The following is a 27,182-nucleotide window of genomic DNA, read 5'->3' on the forward strand; positions in this document are numbered from 1 at the left end:
TAAAATAATATATATGTGACATATATATTATTTGATATTATATATATTATATTATATTATATATATATATATATATATATATATATATATATATATATATATATATATATCAGTAGCTAGCCTCCACTCAAAACTGGCAGATTGGAATTGGGAAGAACTCCTAATAGGACATGGAATATGAAATTTCCCAAGAGGTCTGGAAAATGATCTCCTTAACAGTGATGAAAACATTTTATTTTGTTACATAGTTTATTCCCCTCAAGAAAAAAAGAATGAAAACCATGATTTTCTAATTTCTAGATTTAACCTCTCCACCTTTTCTATCCCTGGGTTTTAAGAAACATTCTATAATTGTCATTATTTACTTACTATGTTCAACACAAATTATTGAGCACTTACTATGTATATGACATTACTAATAGGAAGAATGTGAGATAAATTGATTGTTAAGGTAGAAAATACTGTTGGGTAAGTTATCTCTAAGGTAGGATAAACTGTCTTTTGTAACTTTCTGTATTAAAGATATTGCAGATATTTGTACTGAGACAAAGCAAAACTGCAAGTGGTGTGAATGGAAGGCTAAATAGTCTTTTAGCTTTCTGTGTTAAAGATATTGAGAATTTTATTGAAACGTGGCAAAACTGGAATAGGTGAGGATGAGAGGCTAAATTACCTTCTTTTATCTTTCTGTGTTAAAAGTATGGTAGATGCCCGTTTTACTGAAACTTGAGCAAAAGGGCAATGGACGTGGAGGGCAAGCTAAATTGTCTGAGCTTTCTGTGTGGGATTGCAAGTTCTGCTGAGGTTTTAGGCAAAATTGAGACCGACGAGGATGGGATTCGAACCCACGCGTGCAGAGCACAATGGATTAGCAGTCCATCGCCTTAACCACTCGGCCACCTCGTCACAGGAGTCTACGGCTTCCTGGCAGCTATAGGGAATATAACCATCTGTGCCGTGACGCACTGACGCGGAAGTCGCTATTCTGTACGAATGAATACTACGATACTCCGTACTTCGTTATAGCAAACGCCCCCATTTAAAAAAAAAAATGAACAAAGTGGCCGCCGCCATATTGTACGGACTGCTCTGGGAAGGAAAGAATGCCCCCTGGATAATCACAGTAGACGTAGAGAGAAAGGAGAAAGAGAGATGGGCGAGCGAAGGAAAGGGAGAATAATAAAACCGAGCCTCCCGATCCAAAATGAGGCGGAAACAAGAGGCTGATTTGAAACCAGGGGCTGGGGTGGGGTAAGGGGGAGGGGGCGGGTGGGCGGGGCCAAAGTTTTGTCTCTTCCCGGGCGCGCAGGCGTGGCGTGTGCGCCTGCGCGGCTCGAGGCGGTTACATTTGAACGGTCGCGCTGAAGAAGCCGCGGAGCTTATGGTAGCGTCGATCCCGGCCGGAACTGAATCCCCGCCGCGAGCGGCCCGACGTTCCTCGCGGGCCCTGGCCAACAGGTGGGCCTCGGAGGGTCGGGGGAAGGGTCTCTGAGTGCCCAGGAAGGGTTTCCTGGCCTTGTCTGAATGCCCCTTCCCGAGGAGGAGCGCGGGAGGCCGGCGGCGCCCGGGCCTCCTCCCTTCAGATAGGCCTCGGGTCCTTGGAGCCCCGTCACTTTATGTTTATACAGCCTCCACCGAGTACCTGGGTGAGAATGTACTTTTCTTGCAAGGAGCAGGATTTTTTCCTCCCCAGTGCCTGGCACAGTACTCTTCTCCTTCCCGCCCCCCATCCCTGCCACATGGGCAGTTAATAAATTCTTGCTGATGGATAGATAGTGCGATGAGCAGTGTGGTTCTTGTGCCTGGCCAGACCTCTGTGCAGTTGTGTTCCAGATGTGAGAGAAACTAAGCGGAAAGTGAGTGACCTGGAGAGGCAGCCCCCAGATTGGTGAATGGTTCCCAGTTGGTGACAAGGGGACGATATGAAAGAAACGGCAATGTTTAGTTAGCTTGGATACGAAAAGCCTGGGGTGGGGGTGACAAGGTATGGCCATCATTTTTCAAGGGTTTGAGCTGAAAGAGTAACTTGAGCTGACCTCCTCGGTAGGATGGATGAGAGTGGTCTGGACCATGACTGTTAGAAGTGACCAGAAGTGCAGTGAGCTGCTTCCAGAAGTAGGATGATTCCCCAACATTGGAGATATTCTGAATACTTAGTCCTTAGAGAACAAAACAAGAAGTAGCAAGTCCTAATTGCAAAGATAGATTTGGATATGGATGTTTGAAAAACTTCCTAATTATTAGAGCAATCTAACAATGGAATCAGCCCATCTCTGGACATCTGAAAGATTTTTAAATGAACATTGATGAGCATTTGCTTCCACTACATTGGAAGGGATTCTTGTTTGGAATACTGTTTAGGTGTATACTGGATGTCAGTCCTTTCCAATACTGAAATCCATAAAGTGTGAACAGGTTACTTGGTAGAAATTGAGAATTAGAACAGTACTAGTCTTAACCATAAAATAGTATGGCATCTGTCCCTCTTTGATCCTGTAGGTATTTGGAAAGTTTGGAAGTAGAATAACTTGAGAGAGCATGTGAATTAGGAATAAAGGAATAAGAAATTGTAGTATTGGTAGTATTTCTGGTTTATTGCTCGGCCTAAAAGGACATTGGTGACCATAGTCTAGATTATTTTATTGATTTTGATACAGTTAAGAGGACAGTAATAATTGTACCACAATATAGCTTGGAATTTAGTAAGATTTAGTATTGTACTTTCTGATAATCCTATTACACTAAAATATATTTTGAGGACCATTCTTCTGTTATGGGTGCACAGTTGATGGAAGTAGCGTGCCTGTAACAGTTGATCCAATTTAAATTGTGGCATATTGTTGTTTATCAGTTTATGTTGTTAAATATTGTTGTTTATCACTTTTGTCAGTAATAAAATTTATAACATTCATATTGAATACAGATAACAAATAGATTTTGGAAAACAGGAATACAATTTTAAATTATCTCTGAGTATAGATTTGCATAAAGAGACATTGTCTGGCATTTATACTTGTATTTAATTTATACTTTAACATATTTAACATGCATTGGTCAACCTGTCATGGTGAGGGGGGAACGAAGGGAAAAAGTGGAACAAAAGGTTTGGCAATTGTCAATGCTGTAAAATTACCCATGCATATAACTTGTAAATAAAAAGTTTTAAAATAAAATAAAAAAAAGAGAGACATTGTCTGGGAGAGTCAATAGAAATGGCCTCTACCTGAATTCAAGTACTGCCTTAGTAAATACATACTGGCTTTCTGACCTTGGGCAAATCTTTCAAACTCTTTAGGATAACTTCCAGAGATTTTAAGTTGAAGAGTAGACTAGGGTCTGTTATAGTAGAGTTTCTTTACCAGGAGTTCCCTAAACCAATGAAAAACAACTAGATAGAGACACCTGCTGTTTTTAAGGGTGTGTATCTATTGTTGTACATGTTACTGAAAAAGACATTTTTGATGGGCATATCTGAGGAGTGTTGTTCACTTTCTCCTTTTTAACCTCGCATTTTTAATTAAGGTATCCAAAAGACATGACTCAAGCACCCAGGCTAGTGGTACTGTACCAGATGCCATGAAAAGTTAACACTGTTTAACACTGACAGTAAATAATAAGAAGGTGTGTGGGTTTGTGGGTGTGTGTGTGTGACAGAAACAAAAAAGATGAGATATTCAATCATGGTAGTAATGAAGAATCATGAGGCCATATATAGCATTAATTTGATATGGGGAATATTAATGCCACAGGCAGATCACCAAGAAAAACTAAAGATTTAAATCACAACTAGGTTTTCCATCCAACTGGTATTTGACTGTCTTGGATGGTATTTTTTTTAAATAATAGCTTTTTATTTTCAAAAAATATGCAAAGATAGTTTTCAACATTCACCCTTGCAAAACTTTGTGTTCCAAATTTTTCTCTCTTCCTTCCTCCCACTCACTTCCCTAGACAGCTAATAATTGGATGCTATTTTATCACAGAAGTTTATTGTTTTTTATTGATCCTATTGTGGCTGGAGTAGGATTTTCAGGACTTTTTTTTCATGTGTGGGGAAGGGGCCTTGTTTTTATTTTTTGGTAAACCATTCATGACTGTTGGGGATGATTGGCAAAGTTGAAAAGAATAAGTAGCAACTAGTTGAAATTCATTTAGAAAGTATAAATGAAAAATTGTATTTAAAAGCTAAATAATGAGAAGTATCATGAAGAAAATTCAACATAAAAATAGATTGAATGTGAATGGAAAATTTTGATAATTTAAGAAAAAAGTATTTCTCGGGCTGTCAAGTTTAATTTGATAATGAGATATTCTGGAGGAGATAGATGTCTTTTGATATCAAAAAATATCAAGACTATTCCAATGAATACTTCTTTTAAAAACTAGAACACAACCATATTTTTAGTGAGCATAGGTTGTATTGAGTGGTATTATGAAAGATATACACACATATGTGCATGTTTATGTGTGTATATATGAAAAGTGATTAGGTTTGTATATTGGAGGGAACATGCTGTGCTAGGAACTTGGCAGCAAGAGTATGATGTATTGCAAAGAACACTACTTCTCATCAGAGGACCTGAGCCCTGTCTCAGTGCTTATTGTCTGTATCACTTAACCTCCATGGCCCTCAGTTTGACTGGAATGGAGAATGGATGAAAGTGAGTAATATGAAATAAAACTGGAAAGATAGGGGAGAGCCAGTTTGTGGGAGGCTTGGAGGTTTTGTGTTTTATCTCAAAGACAATAGAAAGGCACCAAAGATTTTTGACTTGAGAAATGATAGGGTTAAATTTATGATTTAGAGATTTCAATTTCAGGCTCCTGAATCATGTGAGCAACAAGATGGTAAGCTACACATTTTTTCCAATCCGTACAACTTTTTGGGCCTTTCCAAAAACAGAAGTTATGCACTAAAACCAAAGCAATTCCAGCTGTTTCCATGGTCTTGGACACCCAAAATACAAAAGAAAGTTAAAAAATGCCCCCCAAACCCAGAAACTGATACTCACAAAACCCTGAACTCACTCAGCATCCCTTTTCTTCCTTTCATGCTTTTGGAAGCTAGACTACATTAGTGGACCCAAGAACTTGATACCAGTTTACATCAAAACCCACCTTTGGGTCCTATCCCCTCTCTTTTTCTGGTGCCATAACCAGACCTTTAGCTCCAGACTGAGAAAGTCTACTCAGGTTTTAACAGCCCACTTGACCACAGTCCTTTAAGAGAAAAGCCTTCCACAGCCTACAACCTAGAAGCACTGATAACTGCCCTAATGGGTACTGGCAGTTCCAAGGAAAGCAGGGTCTGAACTACTAAGCCATAGAACTGAGAAACAGAGAGTGGGATAAGTTACCAGGAGAGGATATCATGCGTATGGAGAAGTATGTGACACTTCACCAAACCTAAGTGAAGAACCATCTGACGCTTGTTCTGACTACCCAAAAGGAATGTGAGACAAAGACCTAGGCTAGTGAACCATATGTTCATCATAGAAGGAGAGTGAGACCTTTTGAGAGACAGCGCCCAAGGAAATTCAGAGAGGAATGAGTCAGGAAGTGAGTGGCAAGGAAATTAAAGAAAGAGTTGGGGGATGGAAGAGAGACTGAAATTACCAAAAGTTCTAGGAATAATAAAACTCAGAGACATTGAACTTAAACAGATGGTCTCCAGATCTAGTAAACAAGTTCAGGCATCTATGAATAAATATTCTAAAACAAAGGGAAATGATCCAACATTTGATGAGACAGAATCCAATGGAATTTGAGGAGACTATGAAACTACAGTTCTTGAGTGATTTAAAAGAGAAATAAACATGTAGAATTTATGCCCTACAAAACAACAAAAAAAGAAAAACTTGAGTCTGTAATGACAAGCCTCACCAAACAAACAAACAAAAAGAACATAGATTAAGAAAGTGTACACTCAGAATTGAAGGACAATCCAGAGGAAAAAGAAGCCCCCTCAGAAAAAATTTAAAGAAAATCTGCTCACTATGAAAGCAGAACATAATGAATTTGAATGTAGCATGTTGCAGAGACAGCCTGTAGGTCTCCTAGAAAAACAGGACAGGATTAAAAACCTTACCACCATAATGAAGGAAATAATAGAAGAGAACTACCCAGAACTGCATAAATGTAACCATTAAATTCCAATGGAAAACAAAACAAAACAAAACACTTTACCTCCAGAGAAAAATCAAAGGCAGCAAACTCCAACACAATTAATAGTTAAATTTAATATTAAATTCAGAAACAAGTTCTGCTAGCCATCAGGAGAAAGGCCTTCAAATAGAAAGGAAAAGACATTCAAATAACATGACTATTTCATTCCCAGATGAAAAAGGAAGAAAATGGAATGTGTTCTACGGAACAATGGAGTTCTAGATGCAGCCTAGGGTGACAAATTGGAGCTTAAACAAACACAAGACCAAAAAAAAAAAAAAAGGATATTTAATAATAAAGAAGACTTTGAAACATTTTTAGAAAGAAAACCAAAACTGAAGAGATTATTTGCCTCTCAAACACCCTAAACACAGAAATTCAGGAGGAATGTACATGTGCAGCAATCAAAGACGGTAACAGTACAGAGTGACAATAAGAGATCAGAGATTTATTTCTAGTATCCCCAAGGAGACAGGTGAAGAACTCTGGTAGAGGTGGCAGTGAAGAGGCAGAGAAAGGTAGTGTTATGGATAGAACTTGGCAACATCCTGCCTACAGGTAAATGCTTATTTTGTGGGACTACAAAATGGGAGGTTACATAAAAGAAGAGGGGCAGAAATAGGGGAATAGAGAGGAATCAGGCTGGCAAGGAGAAGAAAAGGATATCTGTGGTCTCAGAAAGAGAAAAGCATACAGGGCAGTGGTAAGGAAAAGATTGAAAGGGAGAAGAAGGAGAAAGGAAGCCTTGCTTTGGAGATGAGAGGGATTCCTCCACAAATGATGAGAAAGAGGTGGTGAAGGGAAATGATCTTTTATCTGATAAGGTCTGAGGGATTTGGAGCTTGAAATGCTACTTGTCTTGGGGGGGAGTTGGAACTTCTTGGGACAGCCAGCACTTGGAGAAATATGTATGGGTGGACACAGGAAAGATATCTAGGCAAATGTGGGGGTGGGGTGGGGAAATGATTCACAAGAGAGTATAGCTCTGGCTGCATAATGGCAGTGAAGGAAGACCCTACAATGGGGCAATACTAACTGGCACAGTGGATAGAGTGCCTGGTGTGGAGTCGGAAAAAACTGCATTTCAAACTGTAACATAGACATTTACTAGCTGTGTGACTCTGGGCAAGTCATTTAACCTTTATTCTTCTCAAGTTTCCTTAAAAAAGGAAGGTTAGAGTAAACAGAAAGAGAAGATTGATAATGAAAAGAATGTGAGAAATCCTTTTTAGAAAAGGGCAGGAAGAAAAAACTTTAAAACTAAGGAACTAGTTTAAAACTAAGAAAGCTGAAAGGGAAAAGAAGGGGGAGTAACAAACAAGAAGATGGGATTAGGTGAGGAGCCAATGGAAACAGGCCTATCTTAACAAGGAAAAAAAATATATAATACTGTTTATGACAGAAGAGGGAATTTTGGAACTCTGCACAGACAATATTAATGCCTCTAGGATAAGAAGGGAAGTGGCAAAGTGAGGGAAAAAAATCTTTATATCAGATTTCTCTAATGGCTTAGAATCCAAGATATAAAAAATTAATAAATATATATGAGTCAGTAGATAGACATTCAAAGAATATGAACAAACCATTCTCAAAAGAAGGAATTGAATCATTTTGGAAAGCAATTTGGACTTATGTCCAAATAAATAAATAATAAATAAAATGAATAAAATATCCCTTTGAATCAGAGGCTCCATTAATGAACATATAGTGCAAGGAAGTCATTCATAAGAAAAAGGCCCCCATATATTTCAAAACATTTATAGCAGAACATTTTTTTTAAATGGAAGAACATTTTATTTTATTTTTTTGATAATTGTAAAACTTTTTATTCCAATTTCCTCCCCTCCCCCCTACCTCCTGTCCCAGATGGCAGGTAGACCAATACATGTTAAATATGTTAAAGTATATGTTAAATACAATATATGTATACATATCCATACAATTATTTTGCTGTGCAAGAAGAATCGGACTTTGAAATAAGGTACACTTAACCTGTGAAGGAAATAAAAAATGCAGGCAGACCAAAATAGAAGGATTGGAAATTATAGCAACACTTTTTGTGAAAGATAAAAATTGGAAATTTCCATTGATTGGGGATTGGCTAAACAAATCATAGTATGTAAATGCAATGGAATATTATTGTGCCCTAAGAAATAATGTGTATGATAAAAACAGAAAAGCATAGAAAAATCTATATATAAACAATGCAGAGTGAATTTAGTAGAGCCAAGAAGACAATACACACAGCAGTCACAACAATTTCAATGAAAAGACCAACATATCAAAACGTTAAAAGTAAATATAACAAAATTTTAAAGATCAAATGGGATTGATAGGAAAATGCCCATAACTATCCTTCATGGAAGTAGAAGGTTCATAGGTATCATACATCGCACATATTTTTGGATTTTTTTAATGTATTGATCAATTGTGCTGATTTTCTCTTTTTCCTTTCCAAAATATACTATTTGTCATATGGGATGGTTCTCTGGATGGGAGAAAGGAGGATAAGAAACAAAAAATATCAGCAGAAGTTTACTTTAAAAAACAATTCGGGATTTCTGTCAAAGTATATTGGATTGGGAAGGGGCTAAACGCAAAGGGATCGATTAATTAGAAAGCTATTGGAATACTCTTAAGTGAGAGATGATGAGACAACTTCAATTCAGGTTGATGCCATATGAGTGAAAAGGGGACTAATTTGAGAGTTATTACAGAAGTCTTATTGACTTGGCAACTGACTATACAGGTGATGGAGTAAAGTAATGAGTTGAAGATAATTGAGAGGTTTCCAACCTGGGTAATAAGAAGGGTGATGATTCCCTCCACCGAAACAGGGAAGTTTAAGGAAAGTGTTGGTTTGTTTTTTTGAGAGAAAGGTGAGGAGTTTGTATAATGAATTGTATTTTGGACATGTCAGTTTGTGATACCTGCAGGACATCCAGGTGGAGATGGCCTGCAAGAAGATGGTAATACAAGTTTGGAGATTATTTACAAACAAAAGAAGTAGTTCCTTGGGAAATATTCAAGTTTATTGGTTTGAAATAGGATGATAGTCTTCCAAAAAGTGACTGAGGAGTTAGGCAGATAAGTGGGAAAGAGAAAGCAGAATGTCTTAGAAGCCAAAGGAGGAAAGAGTGCTCAAGAAGTGTTAACAAGGTTGAAAACTGCAAAAAATGTAAAAGAGCTTGAGGACAATTCATAAAAAAAAAAGCAATTAGAGTTAGCAGATAAAAGATTATTGTTAACTTTGGAGAATTCGAGTCTAATGAAATGCCTGGAAGACAAATTACAAGGTATTGTGAAATGAGTGGAAGGTGAGGAAATGAAGGAAACTCTTAAGAGTTTGACTGTGAAAGGGAGAAGAGACAGAGACAGGAATAGGTAAAAATTGTTTAAGGATGGGGGAGATCCTGAAAATGAGAAGATTCACTTGTCTTTACCAGATGAGATAAGAAGGTTCAAGAGCTATCAGTAGAGGTAGCATGGAGATGACCCATTTCTACATTAGAAATTGGAGTAAGGAAGAGAAATTGGGTTGATAAAGATGTCTTTTGAGGTTTGGAGTAGAGAAGAGAGAGTTTGCAAGTGGTAGTCTCTGTTTATCAATAAAGTAGGAGGTAAGGTCCCCTGAAGGGATGCTAGAGGCAGTAAGTACACAGAAGTCCTGAGGAGTGAAAATTTTTGGAAAAAACCATTGAGAAGAATGTGATGGAAATTAAATCAGGAAGGAAAAAAAGAATTATTATAACACCGAGGGCCTGGTTGGGATTAGATAACAAACCAATAGTAAATCCAGTTAGTAATTTTTTCAGGAGTGTTCAGGAAAATGTTCCTATTGGAACAAAGGCCAAATGGCAAGGATAACCCAGGTTTGGGGATTGCCAAGGCAAGACTGGCAATAGGACAAAAAGGCAAGGAATTCAAGCATAGCTAATTGTTTACAGTTGAATGGGTCCATTGAGACTGTGGAGGGAGACCTAAGAGCTAATAAATAAGAGAGGGAAACTAGATTGCCTCTGAGGTCCCTTCCAGTTCTAAATCCAGGGAGAGGTGGAGGGGACTAGTTATGGTGAAGACTAAGAATAAATTTGGAAAAGGGGGTAAGGCAAAAGAAGTTGAATGAGAGGAGTTTGTAGTCTTAGAAAGGATTTTTAGAGTTCTGGATCAGGAGGTATAGAGTGAAGATAGAGGTCAGAAATTTGGGCATAAATTGACAAAAAGATGCATTGCGGATAAGAATGACATGAATAAAAATACAGGCAGAAATAATCAATATATTGCATGGGTTGGCTTGACTAGAATAGGGTGTCTGTTTTGGAAAGTAGGGAAAAAGGAAATGAAATATAAGAAAGAATGATGGAGAATTTAGCTTTGATGCAATAGGGACGCACATTTGGCAGTACAAATAACAGTAAAGACTTTGAAGTAAACTGATCAGTGTGCATAGTATACATAAATCAGACTGTACTAATCAGAGAAATTAGGAGACCTACTAACCATCTGTTGAAAAATTTAAATCTTTTCTACCACTGGCTTTCTAAGACAACTCCAAATGGAAATAAAGAGAAATGGGGCTAACCAAAGGGAAAAAGAAGAATTTTAAATTGCTTTAATATTATGGGTCTTATGAGTAGCATAATAGTGATACCATCAATAGAGGAGAATAAAATGAGTTAAACTATAAGAGATTGCCCTATGTCTAAGTAGCAAGGAAATAGCTTTTCATGTACCAACCAATTAGTCCTTTTATGTTTTTATGTATGATGCTTTGAGCTCCCTGGATTCCCCAAAACAAATGTTGCTACTATAAAGTCAAATATATAAATATAAAGATAAAAATATCTTTGACTTTATACTCAATCCTTAGAAATTCCTCCTTTATGTCACCTTAGTTAAAAACACTGGAGAAATCTTTTTTTTTTTCCCCCAAAGATGTGGGCAGGTTCCAAATTAGGCTACAGTGAACTTTCTTACCTCCAAACAAATTGCTTAAAATGTGTTTATCTTCTTTGTTTAATTCTTTATATTTATATCTTTGATAGCTAGTATAGTACTTGGCACATAGTAGGTTCTTAAGTGCTTTTTTTATTGATAGAGTGATTCCCTTTCCCAGAATTGACAGCCTGGAGAACAAATAGTTCCCATCCTTTTTTTCCTTCCTAGATGATAGAATGGATTGTTACATTTTGATGGTCTTCCTTGATTTTATGAGTCCCAAATTAGAGCCACCTACCTGAGCAGAGGAAGCAAGCTAGACTGTGAAATTCAAGCATTATAATTAAAAAATCTTTGAAATTCAGATTCCTTTTTTCCAAAATGTGAAGTCCTCTTAATGGAGGTAACTGGGTTTTCAAAGGCCCAACCGATAAAACACAAGCTCTCGCAGCTGCCACTAAGTTAGAAAGGCTTCAGCAACACATTTCACATGCCTGTAGTCTGAGGAATAGCTTAACAGAATTGAGCAAGCCTTATCATCAAAATCACTACAGGATTGTGAATTTTTTCGGCCATAGCAACTATTGAAAACTGAAATGGGATTTGGTCTATCTCTCTCTGTTAGTGGAGGGGACGATCCACCTATCTGAAATGACAAATTGTAGAAGCAAGTTGTAGTTAGTTGTGGACCATCCACTTAGATACAGAAAAGGACCAAAAGAAAAGACTGAAATTATTAGTGCATGTCGTAATTGAAACCAGGATTTCTGTGGAACTCCTCTAGAAAATGAATATAAGTGAAGAACATTAGAGAGCCAAGGATTGAACCTTGGATGATATCCACAGTTAAAAGATGGTTAAAAAATTACCCAAAAGGTGATTTTTCTAAACTTTTCACTCCAATCTACAAGTTTATGGCAGCATGGGACTCTGAATGCTTTGTGATTGAAATGGTGGGCTCAATAGAGGGTTAGAGGAATGAAGGAATCAGGACTGCTGGGAAGATAATATAAAAAAAAAATTATCATAGAAATAAATGATACTAAAATTGTAATAACAATAATACTTCAACTAACCCACAAACCAAACTAACTTTCTTTTTGCCCCTGGCACTTTCCTGTTAATAAGGGCAAATCATAAGAAAACACTTTTTACTTTTTAAACTTTTATTTGCTTTTTAAAATTTATTTTTTCAAAAAAAATAATACAATTGCTGAAGTATTCTTAGAATCAATACATATTGAATCTCTATAATAGTCTACACATCTGTAATGTACAATGCTAATGGATTTTTCTCTTTTTAAAAATTAATTTCCACAAAAATAACTTTTTAGAAATAGCAATCATTGTACAATATATTTCTCCCAATAAACCCTTAATTATACCAAAGGAAAAAATTTTAGCAAAACTTGGGCAACAAAAGTATCAAATTTCATAATATAAGCAACATAGCTGTATTCTCCTTCCTCTTTGAAAATGAAGGATAACTCCAATTTAAATCTAAGATCCTAAATCTTTTGAAAAAGTAGGTCTGTGTGTTGTTGATTAAAGTTAATTTGGCTTATGGGGACTTTGGCTTATAGGGAATTTTTGACAGCCTGCCATAAGCCTTGAAACTCAACTTTATCTGTATATCTTAAAGGGTCCTATGAATCCCTGAATGAAGTTGGTGGGGGGAAAATAATAGAATCTTGTTATGCTTAGTAATTGCTGTCCATACTTATTTAAGAATGTGGTTAGGATAAAATGCATATCAGTTGAACTATTAGTGCAGTCCATCTGATTTTCAATAATTAATCATAGGAATAGACTTTTGAAATCTTAACAGTGGATAATATGCCAGAAGTGAAAAATAATTGTTATATAGATGATATAAATTTTTTTTCTCTAACAATTACAGTTAATTCAAATTTTATCTAAAATTGAAAGTAAAGATATTGAGTTGTCTATAAACACAAAAGCTAAAAAATGCTTTCATATGGATTTTTCCCTGAATTATCTAAATAAATTACTCAATGTTTTGCTTTACTATCGGAAAGGAAGTTGTTTTTTTCTTGTGCAATTTAAATGAGAACTATATGAATCTAAAAAAGGAAGGAAGGAGGGAGGAAGGGAGGAAAAGAAGAAAGGAAGAAAGAGAGGAGGGAGGGAAGGAAGGAGAAAGATGAACAATACTAACTTCTAATCAAGACAAGGGAATTGCAGTCCTCCACTTTTTCCTGGCACTGAAACTGGTCATTGAATGAATTGATTTGCATAATTATGATGGAAATACTTAAAGATACCAAATCACCAAGAAATTATGAAATAGTTATCACATAAAATTTGTTATTGTATTGAGTTTTTTTTGTGCAAATATTTGTTTTCTGAGACGTTTCTGGGAAGTAATATTTTCAATTTAATATACTTTCTATAATATGTTACTGTCACAGTTTGAGTTCATATGCTACATTACCAACTAATTGAATCCACTGAAATGGAAATATGAAAATTAGCAAAAATTCTATTGTAGTTTAGAGTTTGAACTCTTTGTAAGATTGCTTAGATTTGGTTTCCTATTGTGTGTGATGATGATACCGTATATAGTAATATAATTTTTGCCTGCATATTTTTCTTTTTGTTAACAAAAAGCAAAAACATCAGCTGTCTGAAAGTTTGTTTATTCAGTTTTAACCTATTATTAAAAGAACAATTGCTAGCATAGTTTAGAAAAAAGCTCTAGATATTATGTTCTGTTTTTAAGAAAATAAATATCAAGATAATCTTCTCCATTGAATTGTTATATAACCCACACAACTATCCTTTATATTAGGCCAAATTTTTCATTTAGAGCCAGTAAAGTTCATGTAATTTCAATTGGAACAATAATCAACTTTATTTGAAATATTAAAACAATCACCAAAGAGATTAATTCATTGAGTAAAAATTTATAAAGGATGTATATTGCCCTGTGCTAATTACTGGGGATACAGACTTGAAGTACAATGTACTTGCCCTTAAAGAGCTTACAGTCTAATAAAATATCTTCATAGATAAATAGTACAAATTAGACTATGTAAATTCTAAATGGTGTATAAAGTTCATAAAGTTCGGTAATAGAAAATTTCAGCTTTGGGTGAGGATGGGTAATCAATCAGTAAGGGTTTAATGGAAATAGTAACATTTGAATAGAAGCAAATCCTTGATCCTACCAACTCATCTGTTACCACTATGAAATCATTATTGCCTAGTCTACTCTTATCTTGCCTTATCTTTTTTTTTAATTAAAGCTTTTTGTTTTCAAAACATATACATGGATAATTTTTCGATATTGAACCTTGCAAAATCTTGTATTCTAAATTTCTTCCTCTTTCTGCTACCTGCTCCCTTAGATGGCAAATAATCCAATACATCTTAAACATGTTAAAAAATATGTTAAATTCAATATATGCATCCATATTTATACAATTATCTTGCTAAATAAGAAAAATCAGACCAAAAAGGGGAAAAAATGAGAAAGAAATATCTTGTCCTATCTTAAAATATAGCATATGTTAAGACTTTGTTGTCCCATAACACAGAAACTGTCTTCAGATTTTTATGTTTCTTCCTTTATATATCACATTGAAATATAGATCATAGTTATGTTCTTAATGTGTTTTTGATATCTTTTCTTTTCTTCTTTTTTGTTTATTTTTGTGCAGAGCTGTTGTTACCTGAAAAGTTAACTCTTCAAAGATGGATCGATTTTGCCCAGAGCCTAGTGAGGAAAAGTAAGTTTACTCAGTGCTTTCATCTGAAAATATAAAGTTAACTACTTTCACTACTTTCTCTTCTAGAATTAAATGGTTTTCTAATTAGTAAGGACTGTTAGTTTTTACTTAATCCCAGGGACAAGAAGTAAAAGTCATAAAATAACTTTTTTTTTTCTGTAGTGTTTTCTGTAAACAGATTCCTCTGATCAAAAACATAGTAGATTATGTTACATTACATTGCCTTGGAGAGCAGTAGGTATTTTATGAACTTGACCTCATAAATTCTTTTTTTAAAAAAAATTTTATCTACTTGTTTATTTTTAACATACATTGCTTTAACAATCATGTGGGGAGAGAAAAATCAGCAAAATGGAAAAACCATTGTAGAGATTAAAAAAAAAAAAGAAGGAACATAACATGTGTTTCCTTAGTTTTTTTTCTTTTTTTTTTTCTGGATGCAGATAGCATTTTTTGTCCAATGTCTTTTGGGATTGTTTTAGATCACTGAACTACTAAGAAGCAAGTCTTTCATAGTTGACCATCACACATTCTTGCTGTTCTTGTGTACAATGTATTCCTGGTTATGCTTGTTTCACTCAGCGTCAGTTCATTTAAATCTTTCCAGGCCTCTGTAAAGTCAACTTGTTCATCATCTTTAATAGAACAATAATATTCCATTATCTTCATATACCACAACTTGTTCAGCCATTCCCCAATTGATGGACATCTCATTTTCCAGTTCTTTGCTACCACCAAAAAAACCTGCTACAAACATTTTTGCTCATGTGGATCCTTTTCCCTCTTTTATCTCATAAATTCTTGATATAAATCTTATAGGTTGAATGAAAGATTAGTGAAGTTCTAGTGTGTTAAGTGCTACCAAGTATAGTTAAGGTTTCTTAATTTTAAAGTAGTACTGGCCAACATGCTATATGATAAATGTGAAAATATGTTTAGAAGAATTGCACATATTTAGCCTGTATTGGATTATTTGCATCTTAAGGGAAAGGCGAAGTGGGGAGGAAGAGAGAAAAATATACAAGGTTTTGCAAGGTTTATTGTTGAAAACTATCTTTGCATGTAAAAAAATTATAAAAAAAAGTTTTTATTTACAAAAGGAAAAAAAAAACATGTTACAGATGCAGTGATATCAGTGTTGAAAACAGCCCCTTATTAAAAATGTGCATGTGAATATTTCTGGTTTTTTCCTTTCTCTTTCCAGTAACCGTAAAGAACAGACTGGCCTAAGGCGGCGTTCTTCAGTAAGTAAAGCCAATTTTAATCCTTTCCCTGGTTTTTCAATATTGTACATACCTGTAGACTTTTTTTTTTTTAAATTAATCGTAGTTTTATTGATGGCATTGTTTTTATATCACTTTTGTTTCTGAATATATTCCTCTCATCTCCAACTCAATGAGTGTTTCTTGTAACAAAAACTTGCAAAGAAAAAGAAAAAGCACTTCACCAAAACTAAATACTGCATTGGTTTCATCTGGTAGTATATGCAAATTTAATACTCATAGATCATTATTTCTGCAATGCATGACAACAAAGATTTTGGCTTCTATTTTGAATACTGTAAAAGAATACTGAGTTTATAAATGTTTTTAGAGGAACTTTGGTAGTATAATATTTTAAGCTAGAATTATTTATTAAATTGTATAACCTATTCTTTTCATTAAAACTCAGAAGAATATTGAATGGTTTAAGATAGTAAAATAAACTATGATGCAGAAATGTAAAGTATCTTAACCCACTAATTTGTTAGGCTAAAGCTGCATATTTAATATACCTTATTTATTTTAAGTAAGCCTTTTCTAATTCTTAAACTTTTTAATTAACTGCAGGTTTCACAACTGTGATAAATCAGATGGATTTGAATAGTTACTGGATTTGTCATAATTTATTTTTGTTTTTGTTTTTGTTTTTTAAGCAGCACTGCCTGACTGTTCTTTGAGATTGCTTTGGCCTCAAAGGTCTCTCTACGATCCTATAATCCTTTAAAATGAATTGATTTCTAGTGGATATACTTGAATAACTTGAATAATTTTAAATATTTCCATTAGATTTTGAAACCCCCACGTAGTCCTCTTCAAGACATAAGAAGTGGAAATGAAATTAGTCAGGTAGGTCTTCAATGGTTATGCTTTTATAAATGACCGTGCATCATCTTAATTGAAAAATGCCAAGTAACTTTAATAGGTAATATGGAGAGAGAACTTTGTAAATTATTCTTAGTTGAACTGGTATAAGAAAGTCAAAATATAAGTAGTTTGAGGTCACTACTTGATCAGTAATGTAGTCTCCCAGATTCCAGATTACAAGTCTATGCCACCACACAGGCTGAATCTTAGCCACATTATCAGCCTCATTAATGTTGGACTTAGGTTACTCCATAGTATCTCTTATGGCATTGAGCAGTGTAAATTTCTAAATGCAAAAAGGAGAACTTTTTTTGGTTCTCCAATGTAGAAAGGTTTGTATCCTTCTATAAAGAAGAATCAGCCAGTAAAAAAACTTATGGATGTGTTTTTGTGTGGTAAGTGATATTTATTCACTTGACTTGAGGGAAGGGTCTGGGAAAAGATCTGAGTAGAATTTTTTTAAGATCACATTCTTAGCTCTGTTTTGCATTGTTCTCCTTATAGTAAAATAACATTCATTGAAAAGAGGGCAAATTTCCTATTTTAATGTATCCTCGTGGTCCATATATGTTGAAATTCTTATTGGGATACAATTCAAGCAAATTTAATACTTTCACACATGGGATGTTTTGCAAGATTTTTTTTTTTTTTTGAACTTTAGTATGTGTCAGAATCAGACCTAGAATCCAGATCTTTCTGACTCTTAAAACTGGACATTTTTCTTCATTTAAATGCCAATTGTCTTGCAACATACTCTGTCAAATTAATTTTAAAATAAGACTTGGCTTATATATATAAAATGCCCTTGAGTTCTCGTTTATAATCTTAATAATACTGCCATTTATTTTTTGTCATAGGACTTCATCACTACAAGAAGTCGGAAAAGCTCTCGTCGGGTCAGCTTTGCAGAAACCATTAGGTAAGTTTAAAAAGGAGGTGATTTATAAATTATACTACTAATGTGTTAAGCCCTATGGGATAATAGAAGAGGTAAACAGGATAGTCTCTCATTGGATTAAATAAGCATTTGAAAGTTTTGAAAAGTTTGTTTAAGCTTATGTAAAGATTGAGATGCATAGATATCTTGAAGAAAGGAAAACCTCTAGAGATAAAAATCCAATTTCAATAAATTAGATTGTACATTAACAACTGTTATGATAAATCCAAACCTCATTAAAATGGAAGCCTATGAAAGTAATATAAAACAGATTCAGTGTACATTATTTTCACAAGCAAAGACTTATGGTGAAGGAACTTGGGGCAAAATGGGGATGTTTAACTATTTTCAAAACACTAATACCCTAAAAGATTGGTACTACATTGTCTATCTTTCTGCTTTATTTATATTTGAGTAAAAGATTACGTATTGTGTCAATGATTTTGTGGAGATACATAACTTTTGGTAACCTTATTCCTAGCTTGTAGTGTTTAGGTAAGCTATCAGCAGATAACAGAACATATGTTCTAGTGCTGCCTGTAGATGCTATTCTAGAATAATCAAATTTCTGATATGTAGTATATAGCACTTTGAAGTTTATAAGTACTTTGATCTCATATGATCCTTATAATAATCTTGAGTCAGGCAGTACAAATATTATCATGTACATTGTAAGGATGAGAAAATCGAGGGTCAGAGATCTGATTAATTGTTCATTCACAGCTGGTGAATGGTAGAGAATGGTGAAATGGTAATTTAATTTCAAGTCTAACATTACAAAAAACTTTCCTAATTCCTGCTTTTCAGTAGTCTAATCTACCAAAACATTTGGAAATATCCCAACAATATTTTGAAGGAGACATAACATATGGTTATATATTGTGCAGAAGAATTACTCTATAAAGTACTTTACTTAGATGATGTCAGGGGACATTGTGTTAAGCACATAGTAGCTACTCAAATATTTGTAGAGTGGAGTGATTTGGTAATTTTTATAATTTTCCTGCCATTTCAACAAAAATTGTGTTTCTTTACTTAAAAGGCACTGAATTAAATGCTTAGTAGCAAAAGACAAAAACTAAATATTTGCCCTAAAAAAAACTTACCTTCTCTCAGAGAGTATAACATATAAACATTTGTTTATATATAAACAGATAGACTTTGAGGGTATCTTAGAAAGTATTGTGGACGAAGTACCTACTGTGAACTGAATGTTAAAAGAAAATAAAGACTTTAAAAGTTGGAGTGAGTACATTTTAGGCAGGAGAAATTGTGTAAAGGCATGAAAGTAGGAGATAGAATATTGAACTCAGAAAATAGCTATTAGCCCTACTTATCTTGAAGACAAATTGCATTAAGGGGAGTAATATGAAAGAAATCCGAAAAAATAGATTAAAGTCACATTGAGTAAGAAATATAATCTAGAGAGTTTACATTTTATTCTAATTGAAATAGTCACTAAATGTCTCTGAGCAGAGGAATAGTGTAGTCAAACCAATACCTTAAGAAGTTTTTGTCAGTTGTCATAAACTGGAGAGAGGAGGAAATATTGGAAGCAGAGAAAGCAATTAGAAAACTTTTCTAGTAGTCCATCTGATTAAGAGCTGGTGTTAAAGGCACTGAACTAGATTAGTGGCAGTGTAAATGGAGAAGGCACAGTCATGAAAGATATTATAGGAATAGAATCAATAGAATTTGGCAACTGATTGGAAATAAAGGAAAAGTCATGATTCTTAGGTAATGAAACCTTTGGGAAAATGGTGATTTCTTAACAGAAATAAGAAATTTTGAATGGATGGATGGATGGATGGAAGGAAGAATGAATATATATGAACATTTATTAAGCACTTAAACAATGCCAAATACCACTCAGAAACTTCTCCATTAAGCCATATCACTTCCCAACACTCCCTCTCCATCGCATACCTTCTATTACTGCTAACTTCACAGGCTGTTTGCACTAATAAAAGGGAATTATATGGCCCAAATTCGGAATTTCAGGATGTTTTGTTTTTTCTCTTTTTAAGAATACATTTATTAACAAGTGTTTTATTTTTCCAAATATATGCAAAGATAGTTTTCAGCATTCACCTTTGCAAAAACCATATGTTATAAATTTTTCTCCCTCAGGACTCTTTCATTCCTTTTGCTGATGCAAGGTTGATAATCTGCTTGTTGGTGGGACTAAGGATTATAGCTATATAAGAATTAAAGGAAGGGTGGAGCCAAGATGACAGAGAAAAGGCAGAGACTGGCCTGAGCTCTCCTCTAAATCTCTCCAAACAACTTTAAATAATTCCCCAAACCACAACATAGCATATCCACTCTTTCTGGTATTGTTTGCTTGCATTTTAGTTTTCCTTCTCAGGTTTTTTTATTTTCTTTCTAGATCCAGTTTTTCTTGTGGAGCAAGATAACTGTATAATATGTATATGTATATTGTATTTAACATATACTTTAACATATTTGACATGTATTGGACTACCTGCCATCTAGGGGAGGGCATGAAGGGAAGAAGGGGAAAAGTTGGAACAGAAGGTTTTGCAAGGGTCAATGTTGGAAAATTACCCATACATATGTTTTATAAATAAAAAGGAATAATACAAATAAAATAAAATAATAAATAAATAAATGGGTGGATGAATGAACAAACAAATAAGTAAATAAATAGATAATTCCCCCAAACAAATTCTGAAGTGACTGAATCCACAAAAGCACCAGGCAAAACAATTTTCTAGCTCAAGACATCTTAAGAAAGTTGACAAAAAAGATCTTTTGAACAGGATGAGAGTAGAGTATAGGCCGTGCTCCAGCAAATCAGCAGTAGGCCTTGGGGGTGATTGAATGAGTGGTGTTTTCTAAATCTCTCAGCCTATAGGCAGTGAGAGGGGGGCCAAACATCTAGTCAGAATGAGATTAGAGGGGTCCCTTTTCTGGCACTGAAGGCAAAAATCTGTTGCATTATCCATACTTTGATCTGTATCTCAGACCTAGGCAAGAAAAAACATTAGAATATTAGAGTTTACAGCCACTGGGAAGCTGAGACCCACAGTTCCAGGGAGGAAAAGAAGGCTTAGGATCATTTGCAGATCAGAGCACAGGCCAGGAGAGTAATTAATACTTCTTCCTAGATCATACCATCTTGGAAGAATTGAAACCTCATGGAACCCCCTCCCCCAAATCATTTCTGGAAACTGTTGCACAAAAAACCTGAAATTTGGGTCAGTACCCTCTTCCCTCCAGAAGCAGAGCCCCACTTTAGCATAAGAGTTAAAAGTCAAGAAATGAGCTGTTACAAGGGCAATGTTATATATATAGAATGTTACTATGGTGACAGGGAAAATCAAGACATGAACTAGAAGAAGATAACAAAGTCAAAATTGCGGTATCCAAAATCTCAAAAAAAAAAAAAAAACCATGAATTGGTCCCAGACCATGGAAGAGTTCAGAAAGGATTTTTAAAATTCAGAAAGAGAGGTAGAGGAAAAATGAGAGTGTTAACAAGAAAATCATGCAAAAAGGTCAACATATTAGTAAAGGAAAATTAAATAAAGAAATTGCAGGAAATCCCTCATTACTCTTCTGAGATTTCTGATAATTACAATAAAAAAAAATTAGTGAAAGTTTTTAAGAAGAAATTTGTCTGCAGTGGTTGACCAGCACAAAAATATATACTAGTTCCTTCCCAAGATTGGATTGACTAAAGACAACCAATTAAAAGTTCATGGATTTTAAGTGCATTTTGGAAGCTGAAATTAAATTTATTTGAAGTAGAAAAATTCCTTTCCTACCTTCTTATAAATTTTTAAAACTTTACACCTTATATAATATAACCATTTGAGCTCTACTGTCAAATTTGCTGGTAGCATAGTGAGTAAATGCCAGGCCTGGAGTCAGGAAGATCTGGGTTCAAATGTGGTCTCAAATACTTGGTAGCTGTATGATCCTGGGTAAGTCATTTAAACTCTGTTTGCCTGAGTTTCCTCAGCTGTAAAATAGGACTAATAATAGCATCTACTTCACAGGGTTATTCTGAAGCTCAAATAAAATAATTTGTTTGGTTTTTTCTTTTCAACTTCTGGCTTTGATTCTGTAATATGTGCTATATCTCCTTTGCCCATCCTTCCCAGTATAACTTGCATATTTAAAAAGAGAAAAGAACTATTCCTTGTGCTTCCAACCAAAAGCAAAAAGAGAGAAAACTAGAAAATGCTTTAAAGATTATCAATTCTGGGCACTCGGTCTAAAACAAAAAATAACAGTTCCCTTTCAGAGTCTTCATATTTTAATTGAGAGATAATAGTAGGTTGGATGTTCTTGGGGTCCTTAGGCTAAATCTCAGATAACAGAACAGTGCTTAAAGTTCTGCAAGGAGTAGAGGCAGGACAGATGGTAAACTTAGTATTTCCCCATCTTACTAGAAAAAATTTGATGACTCATTGCCCCCAGGCTGTATGATAAGGTCCATGAGTCCTAGGAGGCACCCACCAGAGGAGAAGGGAAAAAAGAAAGGGAAAGTATTTTCCCAGTGGAAGTGAGTTTTTCCCTGCCTAGCTGTCCTGGATGAGTTCTGGAAGAACAGATTTATTTATTTAAAAGTATTTTATTTTTTCCAGTTACATATAAAGATAGTTTTCAACATTAATCTTTTTGAATAATGATTTTGAATTCCAATTTTTTTTTCTTCCTCCTATCCCCCTACTCCAAGATGGCAAGCAATCTGAAATAGGGTTATACATGTGCAATCATGTAAATATATTTCTACATTGGTCATGTTGTGGGGGGACAAAAGGGAAAAGTCACACAAAAAAAAAAAAGAAAGTAAAGATGGAGGTGGCTAAGTGGCGCAGTAGATAGAGCACTAGCCCTAGAATCAGGAGGGCCTGAGTTCAAATTTGTTCTCAGACTCTTAACGCTGTGACTCTGGGCAAGTCACGTAACCCCAGTTGCCTTGCAAAAAACAAACAAAACAACAATAAAAAAAGATTGTATACATTGAGATTTGTATTCAGGCATAGTTCTTTCTTTGGGTATGGATACCATTTGCCATCCCATCCAATGGAATTGTCTTGTAACACTAATGCTGAGAAGAGCTAAGTCAATCATTGTTGATGGTCACACATTGTTGCTCTTACTGAGTACAATGTTTTCCTCCTCTTTACTTCACTCGGCATCAGTTCATACAAAGCTTTCCAGGTTTTTCTAAACTCTTCCTGGTCATAAGAAATTTCTTAAAGCACTATATAGTATTCCATTATATTCATATATCACAACTTGTTCAGCCATTACCCAGTTGATGGGCATTTTCTCAATTTTCCATTCTTTACCACCATAAAAAGAGTTCTTATAACTAATTTTATACATATGGGTCCTTTTCTCTTTTTTATGATTTCTTTGGGATACAGATCTAGTAGTGTTACTGTTGGATCAGAGGATAGGTACAATTTGGTTGCCCTTTGGACATTGTTGGATTCTCCAAAATAATTGGATCTCTTCACAACTACACAAAAAATAGTGTTCTAATTTCCCAAATCTTCTCTACTGTTTAACGTTTTTCTTTTTGGACATATTTGCCAATCTGATTGATGTGAGGTGGTACCTTAGAGTTGTTTTAATTTGCATTTCTCTAATAGTGATTTAAAGAATTTTTTTACATATGACCATGGAGAGCTTTGTTTCTTCATCTTAAAACTGCTTGTTCATAAACTTCGACCATTTATCAATTGGGGAATAACTTATATTCTTGTAAATTTGACTTAGTTCTCAATATTTTTGAGAAATGACGCCTTTTTCAGAGATACTTGCTATAAAAATTGTTTCCCAGCTTTCTGTTTTTCTGCTAATCTTGGTTTCATTGGTTTTATTGTGCAAAACTTTTAAAAATTTATCATAATTAAAATTATCCATTTTGCATTTTATAATATCCTCTCTCTCTTGTTTGGTCATCAATGGTAAGAACATATTCAAAGGAAAAGATGATTAATTCTATTTTAGATACTGAATTTGAGGTTTGAAAAGATAAGTTGTTAGTGATCTAGAACTTGAACCCATGAAAGAAATTAGGGTTGGAGTTATGTAATTTCAAGAATCATCTGTGAAGAGATGATAATTGAATCTATGGGAGCTAATGAGATCATCAGTAAGAGACTAGAAGAAGAAATCCCTAAGGTAAAGCCTGGGGGAGGTGGGATGATTGCTGTTTCTCAGTTTCTTTTACTGGTTCATCATAAACTTGCCATCCCTAAGCATGAGTCCTCTTCTGTCCCACCCAAAGTATATAGGAATGAGAGGCATCCAGGGTACAAGTACAAAGGTTGATGTGGGCAAGGAGAAAAACAGCTGCATTCCCAAAAGAAGAAATGACAGGGTAAAGCTGTGGGTAGGTTTTGAGGAATGAATTCAATGAGATGAACAAATTAAGGACACAAGGTCTGTTACTTCCTCAGTACGCAGATTTGTTGAGAGAGCTGGATGATAATAGTGTCAGGGGCTTGAAAAAAGAGTTTTTGGAATAGTTGCTATAGGGGATCATCCTAGAGTCATTCAGAGTATAGGACCTAGTTGACATGGGATAATATGAATTTGTAGTGGACTTAGTTAAGTCTAGGAATAGGAAATTAGAAAACTCATAATGAAAGTGACTCACAATTAAAGTTTAGCAGGAGGTGGATGGAAGTAAGCCAATGGGAAAAGAGATTCAAATATGGAAAGTATACTTGGATTGACCAAAGGTTAAAACTGAAGGGAGGGAAATGAGGCTAGAGCAAAGGTGCTGGACAGGGAAAACAAAGAAGAGTAGAATAAATGGAAATTATTGAGTACAAAGATAAGGAGACTAAGTTTAAATCTGGTTCCAGACACTTAACACTTCCTTGCTGTGTAACCCTGGACAAATCACAAACCCAAAACACTTAACTTTGCCTCAGGAAAAAAAAAGAAGAAAGAAAGAAAAAGGAACGTTGGGGCAGCTAGATAGTACAATCCGTAGAGCACTGGCCCTGGGGTCAGGAGGAGCCGAGTTCAAATCTCACCGCAGACACTTAACACTTCCTAGTTGTGTGACTCTGGGTAATCCCAATTGCTTCACCAAAAAAAAAAAAAGCCCCACCCACAAAAAGAAAAAGGAAGAATTAGGATTGTATATTGCAACAGGTATCAGGATGAAATAATATAGATGGGTAGAGAGATCCTCAAAGGAAAAGTTGCATGTTGTTCATGGCAGAGTGTATGTCTAGAATAATAGTGGTTGCTAGGAATATATTGACCTCACAATCCTGTTTATTGTTAAGAGGTTTGAGAGGAGCAGATGAGGGGATGAAGGGTATACAGTTCTCAGCAGCTATATTTCTAAGATTGCAAGATGATGGAAAACAGTTGAGAGGAAGAGATTTAGAATGAAGAGGAATTTACTTTTTAATGATAGACTAGAAGCACAGAAGGCATAGTGCAAAGGATAAGTGGAAGAACACGAGTACTAGAGAGTACTAGAGGTTGAGCTGATTGAAATGAGTGGGAGAGAGATAGAAGTGAAGAAAGATTTTTATCTATCATGGGCAACTATAGATCACATATGCATGAATATTTTAAATTTACCACCAATGAAAAAGAAATTAAAGAAATAATTAGGAGCTATTTTGCCCAATTGTATGCCAACAAATCTGACAATATAATTGAAATGGATGAATATTTACAAAAAATATAAATTACCCAGATTGTCAAAAGAGGAAATAAATTACTTAAATAGCCCCATTTTAGAAAAAGAAATTGAATACACTATCTCCCTAAACTCCCTAAGAAAGAATCCCTAGGACTAGATGTATTTACAAATTAATTGTGGTAAACATTTAAAGAACTATTTGGAAAAAGAGGTAAAGAAGAATCCTGCCAAATTTCTTCTATGACACACATGATACTGATACTCAAAGCAGGAAGAGCCAAAACAGAGAAAGAAAATTGGAGACCAATCTCCCTAATGAATATTGATGCGAAAATTTTAAATCAAATATTAGCAAAGATATTACAGCAGGATAATACCAGTGGGATTTATACCAAGGTTGCAGGGCTGGTTCAATATCAGGAAAACTATTACCATAATTGACCCTATCACTAACAAATCATATGATAATCTCAATAGATACAGAAAAGGCTTCTGATAAAATAGAGTACCCATTCCTGTTAAAAACACTAGAGAGCCTTATATCCCAAAGAAATCTTAAAAGAAGGGAAAGGGACCTGTATGTGCAAGAATGTTTGTGGCAGCCCTTTTTGTAGTGGCTAAAAACTGGAAACTGAGTGGATGCCCATCAGTTAGAGAATGGCTGAATAAATTGTGGTATATGAATATTATGGAATATTATTGTTCAGTAAGAAATGATCCCCAGGATGATTTCAGAAAGGCCTGGAGAGACTTACATGAACTGATACTGAGTGAAATGAGCAGGACCAGGAAATCATTATGTACTTCAACAACAATACTATATGATTAATTCTGATGAATGTGGCCATCTCTAGCAATGAGATGAACCAAATGAGTTCTAATAAAGCAGTAATGAATTGAACCAGCTACACCCAGGGAAAGATCTCTGGGAGATGACTATGAACCACTACATAGAATTCGCACTGCCTCTATTTTTCTCCACCTGCATTTTTGATTTCCTTCACAGGCTAATAGTACACTATTTCAAAATCTGATTCTTTTTGTACGGCAAAATAACTGTGTGGACATGTGTATTTATATTTAATTTATACTTTAACGTATTTAACATGTATTGGTCAACCTGCCATTTGGGAGAGGGGATGGGGAGAAGGAGGGGAAAAATTGGAACAAAAGGTTTGGCAATTGTCAATGCTGTAAAATTACCCATGCATATAACTTGTAAATAAAAACTTTTTTTTATTATTTATTAAATACAAAACAAAACAAAACACTAGAGAGCATAAGAATAAAGGGAGTTTTCCTTAAAATGATAAAGCCATCAACAAACATAATGGATAAAAGCTGGATGCATTTCCATTAATAACAGGGGTGAAACAAGAATGCCCATTATCACCACTTTCATTTAGTATTGTATTAAAAGTGTTGGCTTTTGCAATAAGAAAAGACAAAGATATTAAAGGAATTAGAATAGGCAATGAGGAGATAAAACTATCACTCTTAGCAGATGATATCATGAATACTTAGACAATCCTAGAAAGTCATCCAAACACCTACTTGAAACAATTAGCAGCTTTAGCAAAATTGCAGGATAAAAACCAACAAAAATC

General features: G+C 34.8%; 1 protein-coding gene and 1 non-coding gene across 2 annotated transcripts in view; one reads left to right on the forward strand and one right to left on the reverse strand.

The window, feature by feature from the left end:
- Positions 1–824: 824 nt before the first annotated feature.
- On the reverse strand, positions 825–906 carry TRNAS-GCU. The gene has a single exon. It is a non-coding gene; the product is annotated as a tRNA-Ser (tRNA).
- Positions 907–1,285: 379 nt separating this feature from the next.
- KNL1 (kinetochore scaffold 1) overlaps positions 1,286–27,182 on the forward strand; it is a 109,774-nt gene continuing 83,877 nt past the window's right edge. Inside the window, exons 1-5 of the mRNA XM_031952096.1 lie at positions 1,286–1,458; positions 14,787–14,855; positions 16,060–16,099; positions 16,904–16,963; positions 17,839–17,900. Of these exons, the coding sequence (XP_031807956.1) occupies positions 14,821–14,855; positions 16,060–16,099; positions 16,904–16,963; positions 17,839–17,900 (197 nt within the window). The 5' untranslated portion in view covers positions 1,286–1,458; positions 14,787–14,820. The remainder of the gene's footprint in view (positions 1,459–14,786; positions 14,856–16,059; positions 16,100–16,903; positions 16,964–17,838; positions 17,901–27,182) is intronic.

Source organism: Sarcophilus harrisii, chromosome 2, assembly GCF_902635505.1.
Source record: "Sarcophilus harrisii chromosome 2, mSarHar1.11, whole genome shotgun sequence".
Lineage (NCBI taxonomy): Eukaryota > Metazoa > Chordata > Mammalia > Dasyuromorphia > Dasyuridae > Sarcophilus > Sarcophilus harrisii.